At 33.9% G+C, this 23,333-nt stretch overlaps 1 protein-coding gene and 1 pseudogene across 7 annotated transcripts in view; both read right to left on the minus strand.

Annotated features, from left to right (window-relative positions):
• BCHE (butyrylcholinesterase) overlaps positions 1-18,298 on the minus strand; it is a 66,497-nt gene extending 48,199 nt beyond the window's left edge. For 4 of the 7 annotated variants that reach the window (XM_023584766.3, XM_071214592.1, XM_004478888.5 and 1 more), the window contains exons 1-2: positions 18,158-18,281; positions 10,984-12,508 (exon numbers count right to left, since the gene is read on the minus strand). In XM_023584766.3, coding sequence (XP_023440534.1) covers positions 10,984-12,500 — 1,517 coding nt within the window. In that variant the 5' untranslated portion in view covers positions 12,501-12,508; positions 18,158-18,281. Of the gene's footprint in view, positions 1-10,983; positions 12,509-18,157 lie in introns of all 7 variants that reach the window. The other 3 variants (XR_011648604.1, XM_004478886.5, XM_004478889.3) reach the window with 3 other exon arrangements.
• On the minus strand, positions 7,024-7,961 carry LOC139438870 (peroxiredoxin-like 2C pseudogene; annotated as a pseudogene).
• Positions 18,299-23,333: the final 5,035 nt, after the last annotated feature.

Consider the following 23,333-nt stretch of genomic DNA (forward strand, 5'->3'; position numbering starts at 1 on the left):
CTCCTCTTCAAAGTGCTTGGCTTACTGTTTAGAACTGAACTAACAACTACAGCTCCCAGAGACTGGAATGTAGTTAAAAAGATACTAATCTTAATAATGTACTTCTGTCTTGTAAAATGCTTTTTTCTACCTTGAGTTGTTTTTCCACTTAGCTTGAGTGACACCCTATAAACATTATAAGGGCATCAAACAGGGGAGTTGTTGAGAAATAAAAAGCATAACCTTGCAGAAAAATATCTAACAAGCCAATCCTGCCCCCTGCTTCTGTAAATCATCCCTTAAAAATGTGGCCATGCAGGAGACTATTAAATGAGCCACTCCTGCCCCCTGCTTCTATAATCTAATGGACCACTTCTGCCCCCATTTCTGTAAATCAGCCCACGAGACCATGACCTTGCACCTCTCTTCTGCTTCTGTAAACCTGCTTGCAAAATTTCACCTAGCAATGCATTAGCCAACGAGTGAGAGCCAAGCTAGTCCCGCATAAAATCGTATAGAAACCTATGCAAACTGAGAAATGGGGCTCAGAACTCGGAGATTAACTCTTCTCTGGGCCTACACATAATAAATCTGTTCCTTCACCTCTCTGAGTGCCATTTGGGTTTTTTTTTTTTGCCACTCAGAACTCCTGGCTTTGCTGCAACAATAGAAGTACTAGCTTAAGATTAGAGAATATATTTTACTAATTGTTAATGATTCTTTTCTTTGATTTACTACTTGTGTGTCAAACAAGCTCATTTAACACGTGATTCTGTGTTCTCCACTGTGACGTGAGAGAATATGAATTCCTTGATTTCAACATCCAAAATATAAAGCCCTTTAAAAATTATAGGTATCATTAATGTTGAGGAATATTTATATCTAAATTATTTACAATTTCTAGAATTGTAAGAATGAACTCAAAAATATTTAAATAATTGAAAATGGATATCACTCTTAGGGAAAGAACAGTATGAGATGTAAATAACACTAATGCATCTCTAGATATAGGATGAAACTTCTTTTATCCCTTTATTAGAGCAGTTGTGGTATATAGAACAATAAGCATAAAAAACAGGAGTTCTATATACCACCTGTAGCAGTTTGATATTATTGATGAATTCTAAATAGAAATATTGGATTATATTTGTGAACTGAGCTTTTCCTCTGGGCATATTAGATTATATTGGATTCATAGGTTTCCTTGAATAAGTAAACCCCTTGTGCCAGTAGAGCATGGCAAAGGACAGAGTTGAGGGTTTGATGTTGGAATTTTGATGTTGGAGTTTGATCCTGGAGCCCCAGAAAGAGAGGAACTCAGGAAGCCTGAACTCTCACCAATGTTGGCAGCCATCTTGCTCCAGCACATGAAAATAGACTGTGGTGAATGAGGGAAATAGCTTATGCTTCATGGCCTGATATCTGTAAGCTCCTACCCCAAATAAATACCTTTTATAAAAACCAACCAATTTCTGGTATTTTGCATCAGCACTCCTTTGGTTGACTAATACACTACCCCACCACCATCACCTTGCATTATTGTGGGACATTTGTTACAATCAATACTATAAATTTTCATAATTGTACAACTGAAGTCCATGTTTAACTTAGGATTCATTGTGTAGTGTAGATCCATGAATTTTGTTTTTTTTTTCCTAAATTATTCTCTTATCATATATATAATCTAATATATTCAGATATAAATTTCAGTGCTATTAATTGCATTCACAATGTCATGCCACCATTACCACCCTTCATTTCCATCATTCCAGATCATAGTCCTGTACAATTTAAGCCTAAACTTCACATTCCCCATCTTCATGCAGTCCCCTGGTAATATGCATTCTAAATTCTGACTCTATGAGTTTGCTTATTCTAATTGATTTAAATGCTTTTGTGTCAGTGTGCAAATATCTGTTCAAAAGCCCACTTTCAAAGCTTTTGAATATATACCTAATAGTGGGATTTCTGGGTCATATGGTAATTCTATATTGAGCTTTCTAAGGGACCTCCAAACTTTCTTCTACAGCAGTTGCACCATTTTACATTGCCACCAGCAATGAATGAGTTTTCCTATTGCTCTTTCACTTTTCTAAAACGTGTTCATTTCCATTTTTTTAATAGGAGCCATTCTAATGGGTATGAAATAGTATCTCATTGTGATTTTGATTTGCATTTCCCTGATGGCTAATGACGTTGAACATTGTCTCATGTGATTTCTGGTCATCTGTATATCTACTTTGGAGAGATGTCCATTCTTTTGCCCATTTCTAAATTGGATTGTTTGTTTTTATGTTAAGTTGAAGGATTTCTTTATATAGTCTGAATATTAATCCATTATTGGATATGTGGTTTCCAAATATTTTCTCCCATTGTGTAGTTTGTTTTTACTTCCCTGATAAAGCCCTTTGAGGAACAAAAGTGTTTTTTAAAATTTATTATTATTGTTATTATGAGGTCTCATTTATCTATTTTTTCCTTTTTGGCTTGCGCTTCAGGTGTAAAGTCTAAAAAAACAATTGCCCAATATGTCCTAAAGATGGTTCCCTATGCTTTCTTATAGGAACCTGAAGGTTCTAGCTCTTATTATTTAGGTAACTGATCCATTTTGAGTTGATTTTTGTGCATAGGGTTATTCCTTCTCCTTTTTGAGAATGGAGATCCAGTTTTCCCAGCACCATCTGATGAAGAGAATATTCTTTCCTAATAGTGTAAAAATGGACTCAGCAGCCCATTCCACTGGTCTATGGCTATGACCCATTGGCTCTGGGGTCTCAGAGTAGGGCCAACAGAGCAGATTCTTGTCAACTTCACAAAAGAGTTCCTTTACCTCCTTGTGTGCCCACAGATCTGTGCCTCAGAGCTCTGCTCTTGGAAAGGTCTGGACTTTCTGGCAAGGAAAGCCAACTTCTTTGGTAGAATATTGATTTTGAATTCTGGTTTCCCTGATGTTTCCCTGCACTCAGGACAGCAGACTGAAACTTGGGTGTCCTCCCAATCGAGGCAGAGACAGGGTCTGCAAAAGCAGTGGCCACAGTCCAAGGTGACTGGTTCTATGAAATAGTTCATGCAGAGTGAGCAAATGAGGTTTTTTTGGAAGGCTTCAAGTGTGTCTGAATCCATGTTCTGTGGTAAGCCTGGAAGATCTGTCAAGGTCAGAACTGGTAGTAGATCTTAATGGGGGCAGAAAGAGCTCTGAGCTCTCCAAAGCTGTTGCAATTCCAGTCTGTCTTCCCTGGAGAAGATTCATTCTTTTTTAGAAGGGTTTTTGCAATTCAGGGGCATTTCCTCTTACATATCAATTTGATAATTGGCTTTTTTATTTCTGCAAAGAATGTTGTTGGAATTTTGATTGGGATTTCATTCAATCTCTAAATTTCCTTGGCTAGTATTGACATCTTAATGATATTTAGTCTTCCATTCCATGAACATGGAATATCCTTCCATTTAATTAGTTCTACCTTAATTTCTTTTAGCAATGTTTTCCAGTTTTCTGTGTACAAATCCTTTACCTTGGTTAGCTTTACAGATAGATATTTAATTCCATTTATAGACAGATATTTGATTCCATTGTTTGCTATTCTGAATGGAATTTTTTTCTTGATTTTTTGTCCAATTGTTCATTGCTCATGTACAGAAACACAATAGATTTTGGGATATTGATCTTATACCCCACTACTTTGCTGAAAACATTAGCTCTAGGAGTTTTGTTATGGATTTTTCAGGACTTTTTAAAAAATTAAGATCTTATCATCTGCAATTAGGGAAAGTTTTACTTTTTCCTTTCCAATTTGGATGCCTTTTTACTTCCAGTAAAAGTGTTGAATAACAGTGGTGACAGTGGGCATCCTTGTTCTTGATCTTAGAGGGAAAGTGTTCATTCTGTCATCATTAAATAGGATGTTAGTTGTTGAATTTTCATAAATGCCTTTTATCATGCTGAGACATGATGGAAAAAAAAGACAGTTTCTTTTTACTTCTAGTGTTCTAAGTGCTTTTATCAGAAAAAGATGCTGTATTTTGTCAAATGCCTTTTCTGTGGCAATTGAGGTGATCGTGTAATTTTTTCCTCTTCATTCTGGTAATGTGGTATATTACCTTAATTGATTTTCTTATTTTGAAACAATCTTGCATAGGATAAATCCTACTTGATCATGGTATATAATATTTGTTTTTATTATGCTGCTGGATTTGGTTTGCTAGTATATTATTGAGGATTGTTTTCATCTATATTCCTAAGAGATATTGGTCTGCAGTTTTCTTATTCTGTGGTATCTTTATCTGGCTTTGGTATGAGGATGATACTGGCCTTGTAGAATGAGTTGGGGAGTGTTCCTTCCTCAAGCATATTTTGTGAGGGTTTGAGCAGAATTGGAGATATCTTTTGGAATGTTTGATAGAATCCCCTTATGAATCCATCTGGTCCAGAGCTTTTCATTGTTGCGAGGTTTTGATTACTGATTCAATCTGTTTACTAGTAATTGCTTAGTTTAGGACTTTACTTTCTTCTTCGGTCAATGGAGGTAGTTTGTGTGTTCCTAAGAATTTGTCCATTTCATCTAAGTTATCTAATTTATTGGCATACAGTTTTTCATAGTACCCACTGATAATCTTTTTAATTTCAATGTCTTTGGTAGTAATGCCCTGCTTTTTTTTCCTGATTTTTGTTATTTGTATCCTTTCTCTTTTTTCATCAGTCTAGCTAATGGTTTGTTGATATTGCCAAAGAAACAACTTTAGGGTTTTTTTAAATTCTATTTTTTTTCTTTTCTATTTCACTTATCTCCACTCTAATAGTTGTTATTTCCTTTCTTCTGCTTGCTTTTGGCTTAGTTTGTTTTTCTTTTTCTAGTTCTTCCAGTTTTAAAGTTAGGTCCCTGATTTGAAGTTTTCCTTCTTTTTTTTTAATGTAAGCATTTAGAGCTATAAATTTCCCTCCCAGCACTGCCCTTGTTGCACCCCATGAGCTTTGGTAAGTTTTATTTTCATTTTAATTTGTCTCTGATATCATCTTTAAGAGTACCTCCTTTAATTTCTATATATTGTGAATTTTTTCTTTCTCCGTTATTTATTTCTAGCTTCTTTCCATTGTGTTTGAAGTATATATACTGTATGATTTTTGATAGCTTTTTAAAAAATTATTGAAATTTGCTTTATGACACAATATATGATCTACTTTGGAGAATGATCCATGTACACACAAAAAGAATGTGTATTTTGATTTCATTGAGTGCACTACTCTTTACACCTGTTAGGTCTATTTGGTTTAATGTGTCATTCATGTCCTATTCTTCCTTTTGATATTCTGATTAGATGTTCTATCCATTATTGAGAGTAGTGTTATAGTCTCCTACTAATAATGTAGAACTGCCAATTTATCCCATCAATTCTCTCAGTATTTGCTTTATGTATTTTGGAGATCTACTGGTAGGTGCATAGATATTTATAATTGTCACATCTTCCTTTTTAACTGTCCACTTTATCAGTAGGTAATGACCATCTGTGTCTCTCTTAACTGTTTCTGACAAAGTCTATTTTATGTAACACTAGTATAGCCACCTCAGCTTTTTTGGTTACTACTTGCATAATATATGTTTTTCCATCTTTTCATCATAGTCAATCTACTTATATCTTTGACTTTAAGGTGATTCTCTTGCAGACAGCTATAGATGGGATATGCTTTTTTTATCCATTCTGCCAAACTCTGCCTTTTGACTGGAGAGTTATTCCATTTACATTTAAAGTCACTACTGATAATACAGGTCTATCCTCTGCCATTTTGCTATTTAACCTTCGTAAGTCTTGTACCCTTTTTGTTTCTCACTTCTGTTATCTTTATTTGCTTTCTTGTTTTGTACCATATTAATTGCCTTCTCATTTCTATCTGGATATATTTTTCATCTATTTTCCTTGTGGTTAACATGCAATTAAAATTTAACATCCTAAATATATTACAGTCATATTTGGTTTGATACCAACTAACTTCAACAGCATACACATTTACTTTTCCTATTCCCCTCTGTCTCTCCCATCATTTTTGTACTTGTTATCTTTTATATCTTTGTACAGTATATGTCCAAAACCTTAGATTTGTCATTATTTTTTAAACATTTGCATTTTGGCACCTGTAGGAAGGAAGCAGTGGAGTTACCCACCAAACAGACAAAACAATAACACAGGCATTTAAAATTACCCAAATGGTTATCTTTACCACAGGTCTTCATTTCTTTATTCTGCTCTGAACCATTGTGCAGTGTCTTTACATTTCAGTCTGAAGAAATGCCTTTAGTACTGTTCGGAAGTCAGGATAGTGTAATATAGTCCCTGAGCTTTTGTTTATCTGAGGATGTATTAATCTCTCCTTCATTTTTGAAAGACAGTCTTGCCAGAGATAAAATTCTTGGCTGGCAGTTGTTTTTCTTCTGCACTTTAAGTATTTCAATGCACTGTCTTCCTGCCTCCATGTCTTTCTGATGAGAAATCAGCACTCAGTCTATTTGGGATTCCCTTGTATGTAACATGTTGCTTTTCTATTGTAGATTGCAGAACTCTATCCTTGTCTTCTGCATCTGATAGCATAATCAGTATATGATGGGTTGTATTTTTCTTCATTTTATCTGTATTGGTGTTCTCCGAACCTCTTAGATGTGCATATTGATGAGTTTTGCTGTCTGTGGGAAATCTCTTTCATTATTATTATTATTATTGAGACAATATTCTGGTGTATTTATTGTTTGTTAATTTGTTTTTCCTAAGCATACAAAAAATAAACATATACATATAAATGTATAAATATTGTTTATACAATTTGATATCCTGCTTTTTCACTGAATAAAATGGTCTTGAGTTGCTTTCCCTTGCCCTTGATAGTCTTATAAAAATTTATGATTTTAATGGCAAAAAAAAATCTTGAATGGATATAGCATAATGTGATATTACACACACATGAAAAAACATGTTATTTTTAATTTTATAGCCTCTCAATTCTATTGCCACATTATATTTGCATGTTTTCATAACTACTTGAAGACTAGAAGGGTCAGCAAGTGAGACAAGGACACTACATCCCAAATATTTAAAGTCATATTCCCCAGAGTCCAATCAAAAGCAAGAGATTCTGTCTGGAGTCACATATGCATAACTGAAGGACTTCTTGTAAAGTTCACATGCTGAACTCCTACAAGCTGTATAACAGTTGATGGACTTGTGATCCAATCAAATCTTATCTCTGTGTATAAAATAAATGTTACTACCTGGACCTAAAATGACAGTTCCACCTTCCTAACCTGGGTCTCCTTGAAAATCATAAAAAGGGCCAGTCACCACCCACCACAGGATCTGAACACATCCTGAGAGTATATTTGATTTTACACAGGGGCTCTGTCCTGAGGCAGCAATTTCTTCACCTCTTTTCATTCCCAATCTTTTACAAATTTCTCTCTCAGGATCAACATAGATTTCATAAGAATACCCAGTTTGTAGAAAGGCTCAATATGGTGGTAGTGATTGTCCAGTCACCAGAACCGTGACATTTGTTTCTTGTAAAAAACTCTTGGGGATTTTGGCCAGATCTTCTAAGTATTCCTTGCAAATGTAACACAGGAAATGCTGCACGAAGACCATGACTGACCGATACTCACAGAATAGCAAGCAAAGTGGCAGCTGCTGCCTGGAGGCATCCAGCATGGGCAGCTTGACTACCACAGCAGGCAAGAGCTGCCTATGCTCAGGGCTGCTCGGGACCATGGTTGCATGGCCGCTGACCTGATGTATGACCAGGGCGGCCATTGTGCCCTGCCACTGAGGGCCCCACATCTGTGCCAGCTGCGGCCAGGAGGGTGTACCCATTATTTATTTTCCTATTCATTTTGCCCTTTTCTCTCTTTCTTCTTCTTCTGGTACTCACATAACACATATATTGGTGCACCTGATGGTGTTCCATATCTCTCTTAAGCAATTTTCACATTTAATATTTTTTTTCTTTCTGCTCCTTAGCCTGACTCATTTCAAGTGTCCTATCTTCAAGTTCACTGAATCTTTCTTCTGCCAGCTCCATTTTGCTCTTAAAAAATGGTACTAGGCATTTTTCATTCCGGTTATTGTTGTGTTCAACTATAGCAGTTCTGTTTGGTTTGTTTGTAAAATTTCTATCTTTTTACTTAGACTCTTATATTTTTAACTCATCATTTTCCTGATATCCTGTATTTCTTTCTTTTTATTTTCCTTTACCTCCTTAAGCATTTTTATGATCATTTTTTAAAAGTCTTTGTTTGGTATGTCCACATTTTCATCTTCTTCACTGGTGATTTCTGCATTTTTATTCTCTTCCTTTGGATGGGTCATCATTTCCTATTTCTTTGTTTGGTACTCTTTTCTTGCACACTCTACACTATAATATTTTAAAATGTTAACTCAGGGATTTACTCCCCAAAATGTCTCTTTCCTGGCTTTGTAACAGGAAAGTTCTCCTCAAGGGGAATTCACTGTGCAGTGTTTTTTCTGCCTTGCTGGGGCTTTGTCTTGTCCTGAGTTTTTGATTCTTTTGTAATTGCCCTGTTTATAAGAGTTTGGTTGGACCCTGTTTCCCCAGGGACAAACCTTCCTATCCCAGATATCTGAAGCTGGTGGGCCTTTGATCCAGATTGCCCTTCTCTATAGTTTTTTACACTGCATTTGTTGCCTCATGCTATTTTTGTCTAGAAGGCAAATTTTTGGAGGAAGGTCATGCTTGGGATGACAGGGACCGATGAGATGAAGGGATGCAGTCTGGCTCCAAAATGCCCTGTGGAGGGGTTCAGGGAGGGCACCAAAAACTTCTTCAATAGCTCTCCAAAGTTGAGATTATCTGACCTGCACAGCAAATGCAGCCCTTCAGTTAACTAACCCCCAAAGCCCTGCATTTTCAAATCTCCACTGCATCTGCTCCTGTCCCAGTTGGATTAAAGCAATGGCTGCTGCCATCTTTGGCCAGGGTGGGTTTGAAACAATGACTGCCACCTATGTCCAGCATCAGTTGAATGCTGGACCCCGCAATCTGAATTCACTAATCAAAAGCCATGATCTGTGATCCACTGTGCACACTCCTGTTCCTAGGGAAGAATAATTTTGTGTCCCTGTCACAGGTTGCTAGCCAGAGACTGGACCCTGAGGCAGCCTGTCATGAGAGTGGGGACATATTTGGCAAGGCAATTCATTTTCTTTTCCATAATTTAACAGCCTCTTTCTCCCAATCTTCCCTGGATGCTGTGCAGTGTTCTTCTGGTCTCTGGAGTTTCAAAAGAGCTATTTTAGGCATTTTAGTGGTATTGGTCGGACAGAGTCCTGGAGCCCCTACTCCACCATTCTTCCTGGATGGATGATTCTTCTTGAGCAGAGGTTTCAGGTGATGGTAAGTTAAGAAGGTATAACATATTGCAGAGCTACAGATTAAATAATAGCCCACATATCTTGAAAAAAATGAAATTATACTTTTTACTCATACCAGCTTTTACCAGAACTCATTTAATAATCCACATGTTTATTAAGTTTGTTAAATGTCCATCACAGGACTTTCAATGATTGTAAAATAAAAGCTCAAGTTTCCTTACAAGAAGCTTACAACCCAGTTTAAAAAATAGACAAGATAAAGGTAAGTAATGTCAATAACTTGTATGCAAATGCAATAGAAGGCAGAAGCAGTTACAATGATAAGAATTAAAGAAATGCTGGATGAGATGTGCAGGACCTTAAAACAATTTAGAATTTGCGTCCTTATAGAGAAAAGGGTAGGTGTTTTAGCCAGGGTGCATAGTAAGAACAAGGCACTGAGGTATAGTTAAGCTTGGAAACTTTGCTTTCATGAAAAAACTGTCCCACCGAGCAGCCAACTGGAGTTGGGGAATGTGGACTGCAGCAAAATTTTAGAGGTCCTGAATCACGGGTGAAAGAATTTTAACTTTATATACAGTGAATAAGTATCAAAAGATTTTGAGAAAATTATATCATGTATATAATTCTACAGGAACATGCAGAAAGTAACAGGGAGGACATTGTATTAGAAATGGAGAGTGGAACAGAAAGCCAGAAATCAGTATCAGTGTTAGCATACATTTCAATTATAAAAAACTGTATGGGCGATGAGATTAATTCATCAATCAAATTGTAAGCTTCTGTAAGCAATCCTTTGAAAATAATTATTATTCACATGGCTACAAATTAATACAATATTTAAAATTAATTTTTCAAGGAAAAGTGCAATGAATTTTTTTAAAAGTAGAACCTCATTTTCTATACACATACATTTAGAAAATATATAACAGTATTTATAATAAATTAGGAAGAATATTCTCTTTTATAATGTCTTCAACTATCTAATGTCAATTATTTGCTCAAGCGAAGAACAACTTATCTAAATAGTGAGACCCTTTGGAGTTCCTGGCTAACACAGGTATTAACTCAGACTTCTGAAGAAAACTTTGAGAAAAATAAGTGGCAAAATGATAAGGTCTGTGTTTTGTGTAATCTAAGGACTAACCCTATCACCATCTTGCCCCTTCATTTTCTTGAGCAGAGATGTGTTTCTTCACATATCAGGTAGCACTGTTCCACTGCTTAAGAGCCTGAGAAGAAGATACATTCCCACACTCTTAGTACTTTAGGTACAAATTTGTGAACATTGTAAACTTGCAGGTTAAAAGGCATGGTCACAGTAATTTTAGTTCTCAAGGAAAACATAGATTTCCATGGAAACTTTGGCTAATATAGTGAAAATATTTTTTAAAACCTTGAATACAAAATCAGAAAATATTTTCTTAAAGGTTCCATGATTATCTTTTTTAAGCACTTCTGACCCTAGGAATTGGAATTCACTATATAATAAAAAGCAAAACCAGCTTAGGTACAAAGAAAATAACTAATTAAACCTTTTCTGTGTCTTTAATGAAGCCTATATTAGTGACCAAATAAAACAAAGCAAAACCAAATACACAAAACCAAATAAGGACATTTAGAAGAACCAGCACTTACCCATATTTTGCAAAATTTGCCCAGCATTTCATTATGGATCTACTCAAAATTTCCTCAGTTTTTGTGTAATTAAGTCTTCTTTCCAAAGGTAAACCAAAAACAAACTCAATTTCATAACCGTGCATTACTCCCATCCATTCTGGCCAAGGAAGTTTGGAGGATCGGTGTTCAAAGTAATAAAAAAATGCATCATTTCCCAATTCAGAGAATTTTCTGGTGAACTCCAAAGCAGGGCATATGATATTGTAATCCCCAACAACATCATCCATGGCCTCACGGTATATTTCAGGTCTCTGGTCATCTAACCAGTCTGTGTAGTGAAAAAGGATTGATTCCTTTCCAAAATCACTCACTCCTGGAAAAAATATTTTTAAACCTTCTTGAAATTCTTTCCTATTTATGATGCTGCTGTTATCTTTGCTGAAACCAGGAGCACCATATACCAAAAATGCTGACCCTTCATCTTTATTAACACCCACCAAGATCTGGGTTTTTTTATATTGTCCAAGCTGCAGTAGTGTACCTGGCATGTCAGTGAGAAAATCACCATCCACTATTGGTCCAAAGTTCACTGACAAGAGAGAGTCATAGGGGACAACAAGTACTTCATTTAGAAGAATTTCCTGGGGATCTTTATTTCGAAGGCATTTGATTATCTCTGTCTCATTTTCTCTTGAGCAACCAAGAAATTTAGCTAAGGTCAATGTTCTATTCCTAGCTTCATGGAGAGATATTACTGCCCAAGGAGCATTGGATGATCCACTTTGCAAAATGACTCTGGTGAAAAATGGGTGGCTTTTAGGAGAAAATAAATGAAGGTTAACAGAAACTGATCCTGCGCTTTCTCCAAAAAGAGTTACACTTTTAGGATTTCCACCAAAAGCTGCTATATTTTTTTGGACCCACTGAAGTGCCAATTGTTGATCAAATAAACCCATGTTCCCTGGTGCCTCAAGATTTCCTGATAAAGCTAAGAAGCCTAGAGCACCCACCCTATAGTTCATTGAAACAACAATAACTCTTTCAACCCGAGCTAGAAACCTGCCATCATAAACAGGTAAAGATGATGTCCCAGTTTGAAAACCACCACCATAAATCCATACCATTACAGCGGCATTTTTTGGTTTAGGTGCTGGAATCCACACATTCAGATATAAGCAATCTTCACTAAGGTCAGTGTTTGGGTTCCACATTTCTGATCCAAGAAAGCCAGGGAAACTTATATCTATGTTCTGATAGCAAGAATTTGCATATTTTGTAGCATTCCAAATATTGGACCACTTGATCAGGGACTGTGGCTTTTTGAATCGCAGTCTACCAACAGGTGGCTGTGCATACGGAATTCCAAGAAAGGCTGCTACAGTACCACCAAGCACAGGCAAGTTCATCCCTCTGACTTTTCCATTCTTGGTTGTAATTATGATGTCTTCTTCCATGTGTGACTTCCTGATAAGCACGCAGAGAAGGAGAAACCACGAGAGAAATCTGATATATATAATTATGCCTTTGCTCTGCATATTGATTTCTGAAAGAGAGATAATTAGGAAGCTTTAACAGCCTCAAGCAGATAGTATTTAACTTATTGATGATAAGTAATTAAAATATAATATCTCTTATTACGCCCACAAATTATGAATGCTAATCTGCAACCACTATAATAGCCTGTGTAGGAAAAAAGTAGAAAAGGCTTAGGGACATATCTGTTTTCAATGTAGAAAATAAATAAATGGAATGGAAAAGTAGAAGTTATGTCACTCAGGAAATATCTATTATCAAATCTCTCTAAGGAAGATTTGTTATTTTAAGGCCTGAGTCATAAAGAAACAAACACTTAATAAGATGTTCTATCAGTATGGGGAGGAAGGAGAGTGCTGAGATGCCTGAAAGGGACACAGGCTATGACAGGATGTAAACCTAAAATATAAAATTTAACAATGTAATCCAGGTAGAGGTTTTTTCATGGTTATTGAGTTTCAGGAAATTTGTCTGTGATTCAAAAAAAGAAGCTTATCTTAAACATATATTATATATTATATCTCTACCCATCTCATAAGTACTCTGCTTATGAGAGATAAAAGTCCTACCTTGGTTAGAGGAGGGAATACTAGTTCATGCATCGCCTGAAATATATATAGTTCCAATCACTGCTGACTGGTTCTTGGCAGAATTGTGAAGATCAAGAATCTGTAAAATCTATAGCTCTAAGATGCTATCATTTCTTTTTGTTTCCATGGGGTCTCTACTGGGGCCAGTTTTGCTCATTGGTTTTTCTTCCATGCAAGCTTAGTCTATGGTCAGAAGAAAATTTGAACAATTTAGTCACAGAATGTTCAATATATAGTAATAGCTATTTGAACTACAAATAACAAATCTGTTACCATTTTAAAGGTCTGTGTGGGAGAAAGTAGAAACAGTTGGAGACATATATATCATATATCATATATATCATATTCATGTATGCCTGGGTTAAACTTCCTCCTTTAAATCAGACTATTTCTCTGGATTTTAATAACCAGGAAGGGCTTTTCCACCTGAATTACAATGTCAGTGGTGAGAATCAGGGGTTGATAATGTATTGAATAGGAAAAGTTAATGGTTTAGAATGAATTTTTATGCTCAGATAGTACTTAATGCATGTGTGTTAATTTGCTGATTGATAATTAAATTGTATGCAAATAGGTTAAATGTGTTAACATAGTAAGTTTTTTTGTATTTTGAGTGGGGGCAAAATGACTGAAATCAGAGGACTGAAGCTGAAAAATTACTGGGAAATGTAGGGGAAGCAAAAGTAGATCTCTGAGATCTACAAAGTCATAACGTTTGACAACATAAAGAGAGTATGGAGATCAAAGTTTTATTATAAATTCAGAATGCAAACAATGAGTTTTTATTGAATAAAAAAATGTTTTAAATCAGACTCTAAATCTCCATGTGTCTAAAGGAGAGAAAAAACAATGAAACCACCATTTAAAAGAACTAACATCTTGATACAATTGAAAGAATATCTGATTAATACAGCAATTAAAAATATTGTTTCTATCCATATAATAACAAAGGTTCATAAATATTCAGTCTTTCTTTTGTTACTTTATCTGATGCTCTAATTGTAAATCCAAACTATATGTCCAGGGATCTAATCCAGTGAGCATTTAGCATTTGTATTAGTATATTTATTCATTTATTTTTAATTTAGATGATGATAGAAGGCAGTAAATAAGGCAAAATTCTAATAATGGCCCAGACCTAAGATAATGACATATTAAATTAGACTATTCACTGTGACTCAGAGGACAGCTGGTGATCAATATGTAGTTTTTGACCCCAACAAATCTCTGAATAAATTAATCCATGGTTTACAGTATTCTGTTCAGTGCCCAATTCTGACATGTATTTAATGATATAATAATAAGGGTACTTATTCTCAAGCTATATGCTTATTAATATTTTTTTATTTTCTTAGTCCTGATACAATTGGATTTGGGCTAGTCATGATAAAATATATTATTAAAAAATATGGTATTAATACTATATTTCAATATTAGTACAATATTTAGATGTAGTCACAATAACTGCAATATTTTATTATAAATAGAATAAATTAATAAAATATATATGAATGCAATGGTGTCTGTAGACTTGACACTAATGAAATTTTCTATTTCTGACAGGGTAGGACTTCCGAGAGTTCTTTTCTTTTGATAATTACTAAGTCCTTTCTTTTAAATAATAAAGGTATACATTTGAAGAAGAACAAAGAGTGGTGAAAGGAAGATTTTTTTCTTTTGGAAAATCTGCTTTGGAAAGAAAAGAGGAATTAATTAAGATACAAAGCTGACTCTGCTGTTTTTCAATGGAATAATTGCAGCAACCCTGGTCATAGTCATTCCTCCCCTTTGCCTCCCTCAGTGTTCCAGAGTCTAACACAGGGGTCATCTTTCTTTTATCTTGGTTCTCTTTAAATATTATTTTGTCTTTATAGACCAACCAACAAATCCTAATAAATTTTATCTCTGATAATTTTCAAACTTTCATTCTACAAAGTTTATTAATTTTATCACAAATCAAATTATATATGTAATTAATAAATATGGTAATTTTCATTGTAGATGTTTAAAAATACTTGCTATAACACATAAAATGAAATAGCACTCACATGTCCCTAAATTTTGATTTACACAAATATTTCTTGTGTTTTTATTTACTAATATTTTTACACTGAGTAGATCTTAATATGATATAGTGTTATGTAATAATCCTCGTTTTTTTAACAAGGATATCTAAAAGTCATCACCTTTTAAATAATATAACAATAACATTCAAAACAGCCATTGTAAACTGTGCTCATTCCAAGAATGGCAATATAATTTCTATTCATGTGCATGTTACTTGTTGGAGAGTGTTAACTTCCATTTAATAGAAAAATACACATATTTTCACATATTCACTGTTAGTATAGACTAAAAGTTTTACACATAATCTAAGTAGTTTATTTAAATAAGCATTACTTTGTCCTTTTCATAATCTGGTAATCTTTAGTCCTACTTGTTGCTATGTATTTTTCCATTAAGAGACATTTAAGTTCTTAATATGGTTTCACATGAATAAACAATAAAATGACAAATAAATAAAAGGAGACAAGGTAAATGTTATTAGTATATAGCTCTAAATCTTTATTGATAATTAAAGTATACAACCAAACTTCATTGTTTTTCTTCCTATAAATTCTGCTACAAATTGGCTACTGTCACTCTAAATCAACTATCTGAACTCAAATAAAATATGTTTATTAGAAAGAATTGAGAAATTTTCAAATCACTTACAGCTGAGTACCTGAATTTAGATCAATTAACTCATTGGTGCAATTTTTAATATTTGAAAAGAAGGAGGGATCTTTTGTTTGGAATTGCAAAGAAAATGGATGATGAGATTGGAGAAGGGGGTAGAAGGAACTAAAGTAGAATCCTATAGTGTTCAAAATTTTATCAAATGCTTCAGGAAATAAAACTCTACTGGAAATTTCTGGAATATAATCTAGACTTTTAAAAATATAATTTTCGAAGTAAAATTAGGCAAAAATATTTCCTTCTTTTTGCATTTTTAGTTCAATTTTGAAATTAATATCAAACTTCTCCAGTCGAATTTTAAAAGTACATAATGGCATGCAGTAAGTTATTTATATTAAAATGATGTAAAGTACTATTTATTTGCCCCTTATGTGTCATAATTGTTTAATTTAAAAATATTTGGCCAGAGAATTCTTAAAGTATGGTTAGACAAATATTATAGTTTTCTTTACGTTTAGAGTACATTTTCTTCGTAATTTTACTCCCTTTTTAAAATTACAACAAAAAACATATTTCTATATGAAAAATAAGACTTCTTAAATGGTTGGAAAAAGCCACCTAAATAATATGAACGTGATCTAGAACAATTGCCACTAAAATGTGTTTGGTCAAACTAAAACAACTAAGCCTTTATACCAAACTTAAAAAGCTTGTTTTGTTGCAGGCTAAGTGAAGTGGGGATTCAAGGAAGTCTCTTTATAAATAGACTATGCCACTGCCTTTTAGACATCCTTCAGATACCCATTAGACATTAGAAGGGTGTGTACAGACAGAAGACAAAATATTAGGTATGAGAAGCTTCAGATCTATATCTGTCCAAAGTTAGGAAGAATATTCACAGTTTTCATTGTGTGCATCACTGAACAATTTGAACATGTAAAATTATTAGATAAATTTTGTGGGTCTTTTGAAAGTTGAATCTGGTCTTTAGTTGTCATCTATTCAGTTATAATTCTGTAACATCTGGGGTAGTGCACTTTTGCTAAGAACTAGCTGGTTTTGTCATGAAAGCATTATGAAGACATACTTAATTTAAATAAGTATTATTATATATTTACCAAAAATTCAACCAAAAGAAGAAACTGAATTTGTAAATAAGATGTGGCTTGCTAAGATAATATTAGCTTATATTTTATAAAAAAATAAATGGAATTATATAAATCCCAAACCTTTTCTATATTAAAGGCATAGGATGTAACAACAAAAAAAAAAAAATCATGAAAAACTAGAAGAATAAAACAGAACTTTGCAAGTCCAATTAGAAATTTTATTTCATATCTAGACAAAGAATTCTAAAGCTTTTCATTTAAATGATAAAGCCACAAATTAAAAGCTCATACTTATTCTTAAATAAAGTAAATATTTATGTAAGTTAAATTTAATTGTATTCATCGAAATATAAGGTAGTTTATGTTAAAAAAGGCAGTACACAGACTAGTGACAGTAATTTCTAATAAAACTTATTATCATGCAAATGGTTATAAAAATTTGGAAGGCAAACATAATAAAAATATATATTACAAATAGAAATCAGAAACAATGAAATAATTATATCCACATTTCCCTTCATGCTTAATCAGGAATTAATATCGTCAAAGCAAAGGTAGATGTAAGATAGAATAAGAGAAACAAAAGATCTTTATTTGCATAATAGTTTTATAATAAAAATAATTACAAATGTAAAATATTTTGTAAAGATTTTAACACACATAAAAAAGAAAGAGGACAAACAAGGCAAGGGACAAAAGTTTGTAAATCAAAGCAGGAAGTAAATTTTCCTTTTAAATAAAAGAAACTTAGAACTTCTATTTGCTAATCGTAGTGTTAAAGTTCAGGTGACAAAGTATTAATTAAGAAAAGTATACTGTTAAGTCAGACAATAAGAAGACTTCGCATTTCATGCCACTTAAATAAAACAGCAAGTCTGGTCAAAGACCACTTTGGTTGCTCTTCCAGAGTAGGGAGGGAATCACTAAACAATGCATTTAGGGTTAAAACTCAGCATTAAATGGTTTCCGTTAGGAAACTCTATAAAAACAGAAATCACAGTGATTCCACAAGTGTTACGGCTGTTTATACAAACTTGAATAAATGCATTATTTCGACAGTAGTTAAATGGGCTTAATCTGCGTTTCCCGAATAATAGGTACATTTGATACACGTGCCGGTTCGCTTGCTTCATTTGTCCCATTTGCAAGCTTCAGTGACCGTCCCCCCACAGAGCACCAGAGAGGCACAACAAACACGTGAAGAGACCACAATCCGCTTGCAGAATGATCTTCAAAGTAACTTGCATCGTTTCAAGAAAATGTAAATTCAGAAGAACTTACCGACTCACTGCAACAAAGATGATAAAGTTTGCAAGGAGTTGAAATCATTTAACACTTCAGGGAAATGCAGGATGCAGCTGCTCCTCCAGCCTGCAAATTGGACTGCGCTGACATTACAATCAACTGTTACTGACAAAGCTCGCGAGAGTTGGCAATAGCAACTTGATCTGGAGGCAGCCAATCTTTACTTTCTGACATCTGTTCAGAGGCTAATAGTATGAATGCAATAGTGATTCATGTACAAAAGTATTACAAGGACTCATGTGTTAGGACTGCAGGCGCTTATTTAAGAGGGAAGAAAAAAGATGTAGACGCTTCTTCATCTAAAAGAAGCTAAAATTTAAGAGAAAATTCAACAAAAAGAAACAATATTGGCATCAAGTTTAATTCTTTTCTGTATAGAATGTAAGTTTGTCTTTTGCTGGGTTAAAGATTTAAAGATGTAAGCATTGTCCTAAAGAAATGCTGTTGTTGAAAATCTTTTCAGCTTTAATCTTTACCAATCAAGTCATTATAAAGATTATAAAAGAGAAAATAATGGAAGAAAACACAATTACTATGTAGATAGAGCCTTGCAAATCAAAAGATTACTTATATTAACATCTGAATATCTCCTCTGTAACACTTCAGTCATACAAATGTCAAAGTTGATAATTTCCTATTCAGAGAGTCCTGGAAGGAGGTAAGTGTAATAAGAACCAACAACTTTCTGGTCAAGACAAGAAAATACAATGAGCTAAGCTCAGTATAGAAAAGATGCAGTTGCCAAAGTAGCTCTCCGGGTTTATCGTCCTTGAAATAGCTATTTAGGAAAATTTAATAAATAAAGAAATAACTTCTAATGAAACTGTTTAACACGAAGTTACATTCTTAATCTTTTGCTGACAATTGTTTTCACTTTTAAGTCTCACTTTTGGCAAACTGGCAAACTAACCAGTAGGTATGTGATTGCAGGTGACCCTAATTTCTTATTTTTAACAGTGTACTAAATTTCAAACATGCAAATATAAGGACTGTCATTTGTTGATTCTACCTTGCACTAGTGATTAAAATTGGCAATTTATGTAAATTATTTCATTTTATTCTATTAGATATGAGTTAGATATTAACCACATTTTGCAGATGAGGTAGCTAAAGCAACGCCTGTGAGATAGCCATTTTCTTAATTAGTCTTCTAAAATTATCTTTTCTGTGAAAATCACTTTGGAAATATTGATTAGGTAATAAATCTGATAATCACAATTACGCTTAATGTATTTAGAATATAGGTTTTGTAATGATAATCTATTTACATAAGAGTTACAGAATACATAGTCTTTTTAAGGGGGGGTTGAAAAGTGTATACTGATAATGATTCATTGGTTTCTAAAGTGATGGCATTTTTTAAAAAATGTAATCATTATAATGGCCCCATTAGTTTACTAAGTGTGACTTCTTTACTAGAAGTCAAAATTCTTCTTTTACAACACAATACCAATGCATTGTTTTCTGTGATAGCATGCAATTATTCTTTCCCTCAAATCCTGCAATTGTTGAAGAATGTTGCTTGATGTTAGTGAACTCAGCAGAGAGTTCTGCAGGTTCCTATTATCCACTGACAATTACATAGAATACGTCACATATACATACATATTTCATTTTCATGTGTAAACATGAAGCTAAGCAAAATAATCTATAACATGCAGATTTTTCTTCTTAAAAAAATGTTATTTAAGCTGGCTTACTAAGAACACTGACTCTTTACAATACCTGACAATTTTTCCTCTGCTCAATATTTTTGCTTCAGTGAATCACCTTTGGTTATTTCCCCTTTAATTCATTTTCTCTAATAATTTCTCCACTATGCCATATTTCACAAGATATTTCTGTGCATCTTTAAAATCATTTCTTCTTCCTCTCTGATTTTAGAGTTTCTTATTTTGTGACTCAATGTACAACTTGTTAGTTTCTGTTATGTAATCATTTTCTCACACTTATCCAGCTGGAGGATGTAGGTAACGTGCAGTAAAGCCTTGTTCAGGGTTTGCAGGCAAGTTGTGTTCCATTACCTCTTGATGTGAAATTGTCATGCTGTTAAATGTTGAGTAAGCATTGTCAGTGAGAACAAAGAAATGTCATGTCAAGTGTCTGTTCAGATTTTGCAACTGTGTATGCTGAAGCCTGGACAAGATGAGCATTAGGTCTTGACTCTATGCTCTTTTACACTTAGCCAGTCACGGCGGCTTTTTCCTTTTAAGGTTTTCTTGTAAGTTACCATTGCACTGGTCATTTGTAGGTAGCAGGACTCAAGGAGATTTTAGACAATGTGGTAAACATTAATCTCATATTATACGTTAGTCTTCCTTAGTCATATGGGTGCCACAAAAGTGCTCTGATCTTTCTTTTACTAATACTTTCTTTTATTGTTAAATGACAAAAGCCTTCTTATTAAGAAAACATGGATTATAGATTAAAAGTTTATTTCTACTTTTTACATGCCACAGTGTGGAAGAGGAGGGGAGATCATTTGGCGCATTCCAATCTACTGTTGAGTTCTACCCCCAGACCCCAAGGGAACTTCTACATTAGCATGCCACAAAATCAGTCAGAGTGCAATTTATAAATCCAGATTCCTGGGCCACATCCCAATGTTTGGCAGTAATCTGGATTGGGATCCTTTAAACTAACCTACCATGTGAAACTGATTTGGAGAATTCAAAAGGGCAGAGTTCTGGATACCAGGTCCTCAAAACACTGTAATCCTATCATATATATGGTTTATTGTTTTTGTCCCCTTTACTCTTGTGCAATTACACCTTTTTATTAAGCTAATTTGTCAATGTGCCATATATACTCACTCTTTTTGGCGTCTACTTTTTTTTTAAGATTTATTTTTTATTTCTTTCTCTCCCTTCCCCTCCCCCCCCCCCCACGTTGTCTGCCCTCTGTGTCCATTCGCTGCATGTTCTTCTATGACGGACCACTTCTATCCTTATCAGCGGCAGTGGGAATCTGCTTCTTTCTGTTACCTCATCTTGCTGTGTCAGCTCTCCGTGTGTGCGGCATCATTCTTGGGCAGGCTGCACTTTCTTTCACACTGGGCGGCTCTCCTTATGGGATGCACTCCTTGCACGTGGGACTCCCCAACGTGGGGGACACCCCTGCATGGCACAGCATTCCTTGTGTGCATCAGCACTGCTCATGGGCCAGCTCCACACGGGTCAAGGAGGGCCCAGGTTTGAACCGTGGACCTCTCATGTGGTAGACGGATGCCCTATCCATTGGGCCAAGTCCACTTCCCTTGACGTCTACTTTTAATATAACTTAGCTTAAACTTTTAAAAAAAAATCAGGTTATTAAATATTTTCTTCAACTTAATTTGAATGTCTATATATTAATCCATTTTATGGATATGACAATATTTATCTAATTCACCTTGGTTGTAAAGGCAGACTCTTTTAAATTTATCATGGAAATGATAATATGGAATTAATTTTATTTATTTTATTGGCACATTTTTTATTTTTCCTGGAATAATTACTTAAATCAGAATTTTTAGATCAGAAAGTATGTACTCTTTTACAGTTAAGGCACAAAATATGAATTATCTTCATAAAACTGTTGCAACTTTTACACCCACCAGTAACCTAGGAAAGATATTTTATTATTACATATTTTCCCATTTCTCCATTCATTTGAAAAATTTAACTATGTTTACTTAACCTGTTTACTGCTGAGGTTACCCTATTGCATGTGTTTATTAGTATCCTGATTTTTAACATTTTATTTATGATTTCAAATTTAAAGAGTAGTTGTAAAACCAATGTAAAAGAACTCCCATTTTGTCCCAGTTAAATTCTCATTCTCTGTCCTCAGATGTGTGTATATATTTACATATCTTTATATAGATGTATTTGTGCATATATGAGCATACATGCACATATTTATAGAAATTATTTTTCCTGAATTATTTGCAGACATTATGTTCTTAGCACAATTAAACCCTCCAGTAGATATCTCCTAATAATAAATACATTCACTCACTTATAACAGTATAATATCAAAATCAAGAAATTTTATCTTGATACAACAGATGATCTAAGTAACAGTGCATATTCAGATTTTATCAGTTGTCCTAATTATGCTCTCTGTTGCCAGTTTTCAAATCCAGGGTCATTCACTGTGTTGGATTTAGCTGTCATGTCCCTGTAATCTGCTTTGCAATAAGTTCCCTAGGTTTTCTTTGTTTTCTTTCCCTTTTTCTAATATTGGCATTTTTAAAAATTACAGACTAGTTAGTTTATATAATCTCAGTTTTGGTTTTACTGATATTTTCTCTTTATAAGATTTAGTTTATAAATTTTTGGCAACAATACCAGAGAAGGGATGCTATGTCCTTCCAAATGCATCATATCAGAAGGCTTAAGAGGTAGGTTTGTCCCATTATTTGTGATGTTAATTTTTATCATTTGCTTAATGTGGTTTCTTTCAGACTTCTTCCTTATGAAGTTACTCTTCTTTCCATTGTAATTAATAAATAGTTTTTTGGGAAATACTTTGAGAATAAGTAAATACCCTCTTCCTTATCTAACTTTTACCTGCTGGTTTTAGCAACCATTAATGCTAAATGATTCTTGCATGAATCAGTCATTAGTATTATGATTTCTAAAATATAATTTTCTAAGTCCATCATTCTTTCCACCTGTATAAGTTATAATTAACTAAATAATGTCTGTATGAGCTAATGGATTCTTATTTTAGCACTGGTAATAAGCCATTACTCTGTTTATGTTGATGCTTAAATTATTTCTTATTTTACTCATGGGTGCTCCTTCAAGGTGACTTCTGTAATCTTTTTTAAAATTTTTTAAATTTTTATTTTTTATATCTTTTTTAAAATTTACTGGAGTATATCACTCATACATAAACATATATAAAAATAATAACTGTATAATAATAGTTGTGAACTTACAAAATAAACATATAGAACAATGTACAGAATTCTCATAACTCACCCTACCACAAATAACTTGCATTGTTGTTAAACCTTTTTAACTAATGATTAAATAGCATTTTCAAAATATTACTACTAAAAAAAGTATTTTTCCACCCAACCAACCCTATTATTATCATCTGTATATCATTTATATATGAACATACATAAAAAATTAAGTGTATAGTAAAAGTTGTGAACTTA

This window comes from Dasypus novemcinctus, chromosome 4 (genome assembly GCF_030445035.2).
Source record: "Dasypus novemcinctus isolate mDasNov1 chromosome 4, mDasNov1.1.hap2, whole genome shotgun sequence".
Lineage (NCBI taxonomy): Eukaryota > Metazoa > Chordata > Mammalia > Cingulata > Dasypodidae > Dasypus > Dasypus novemcinctus.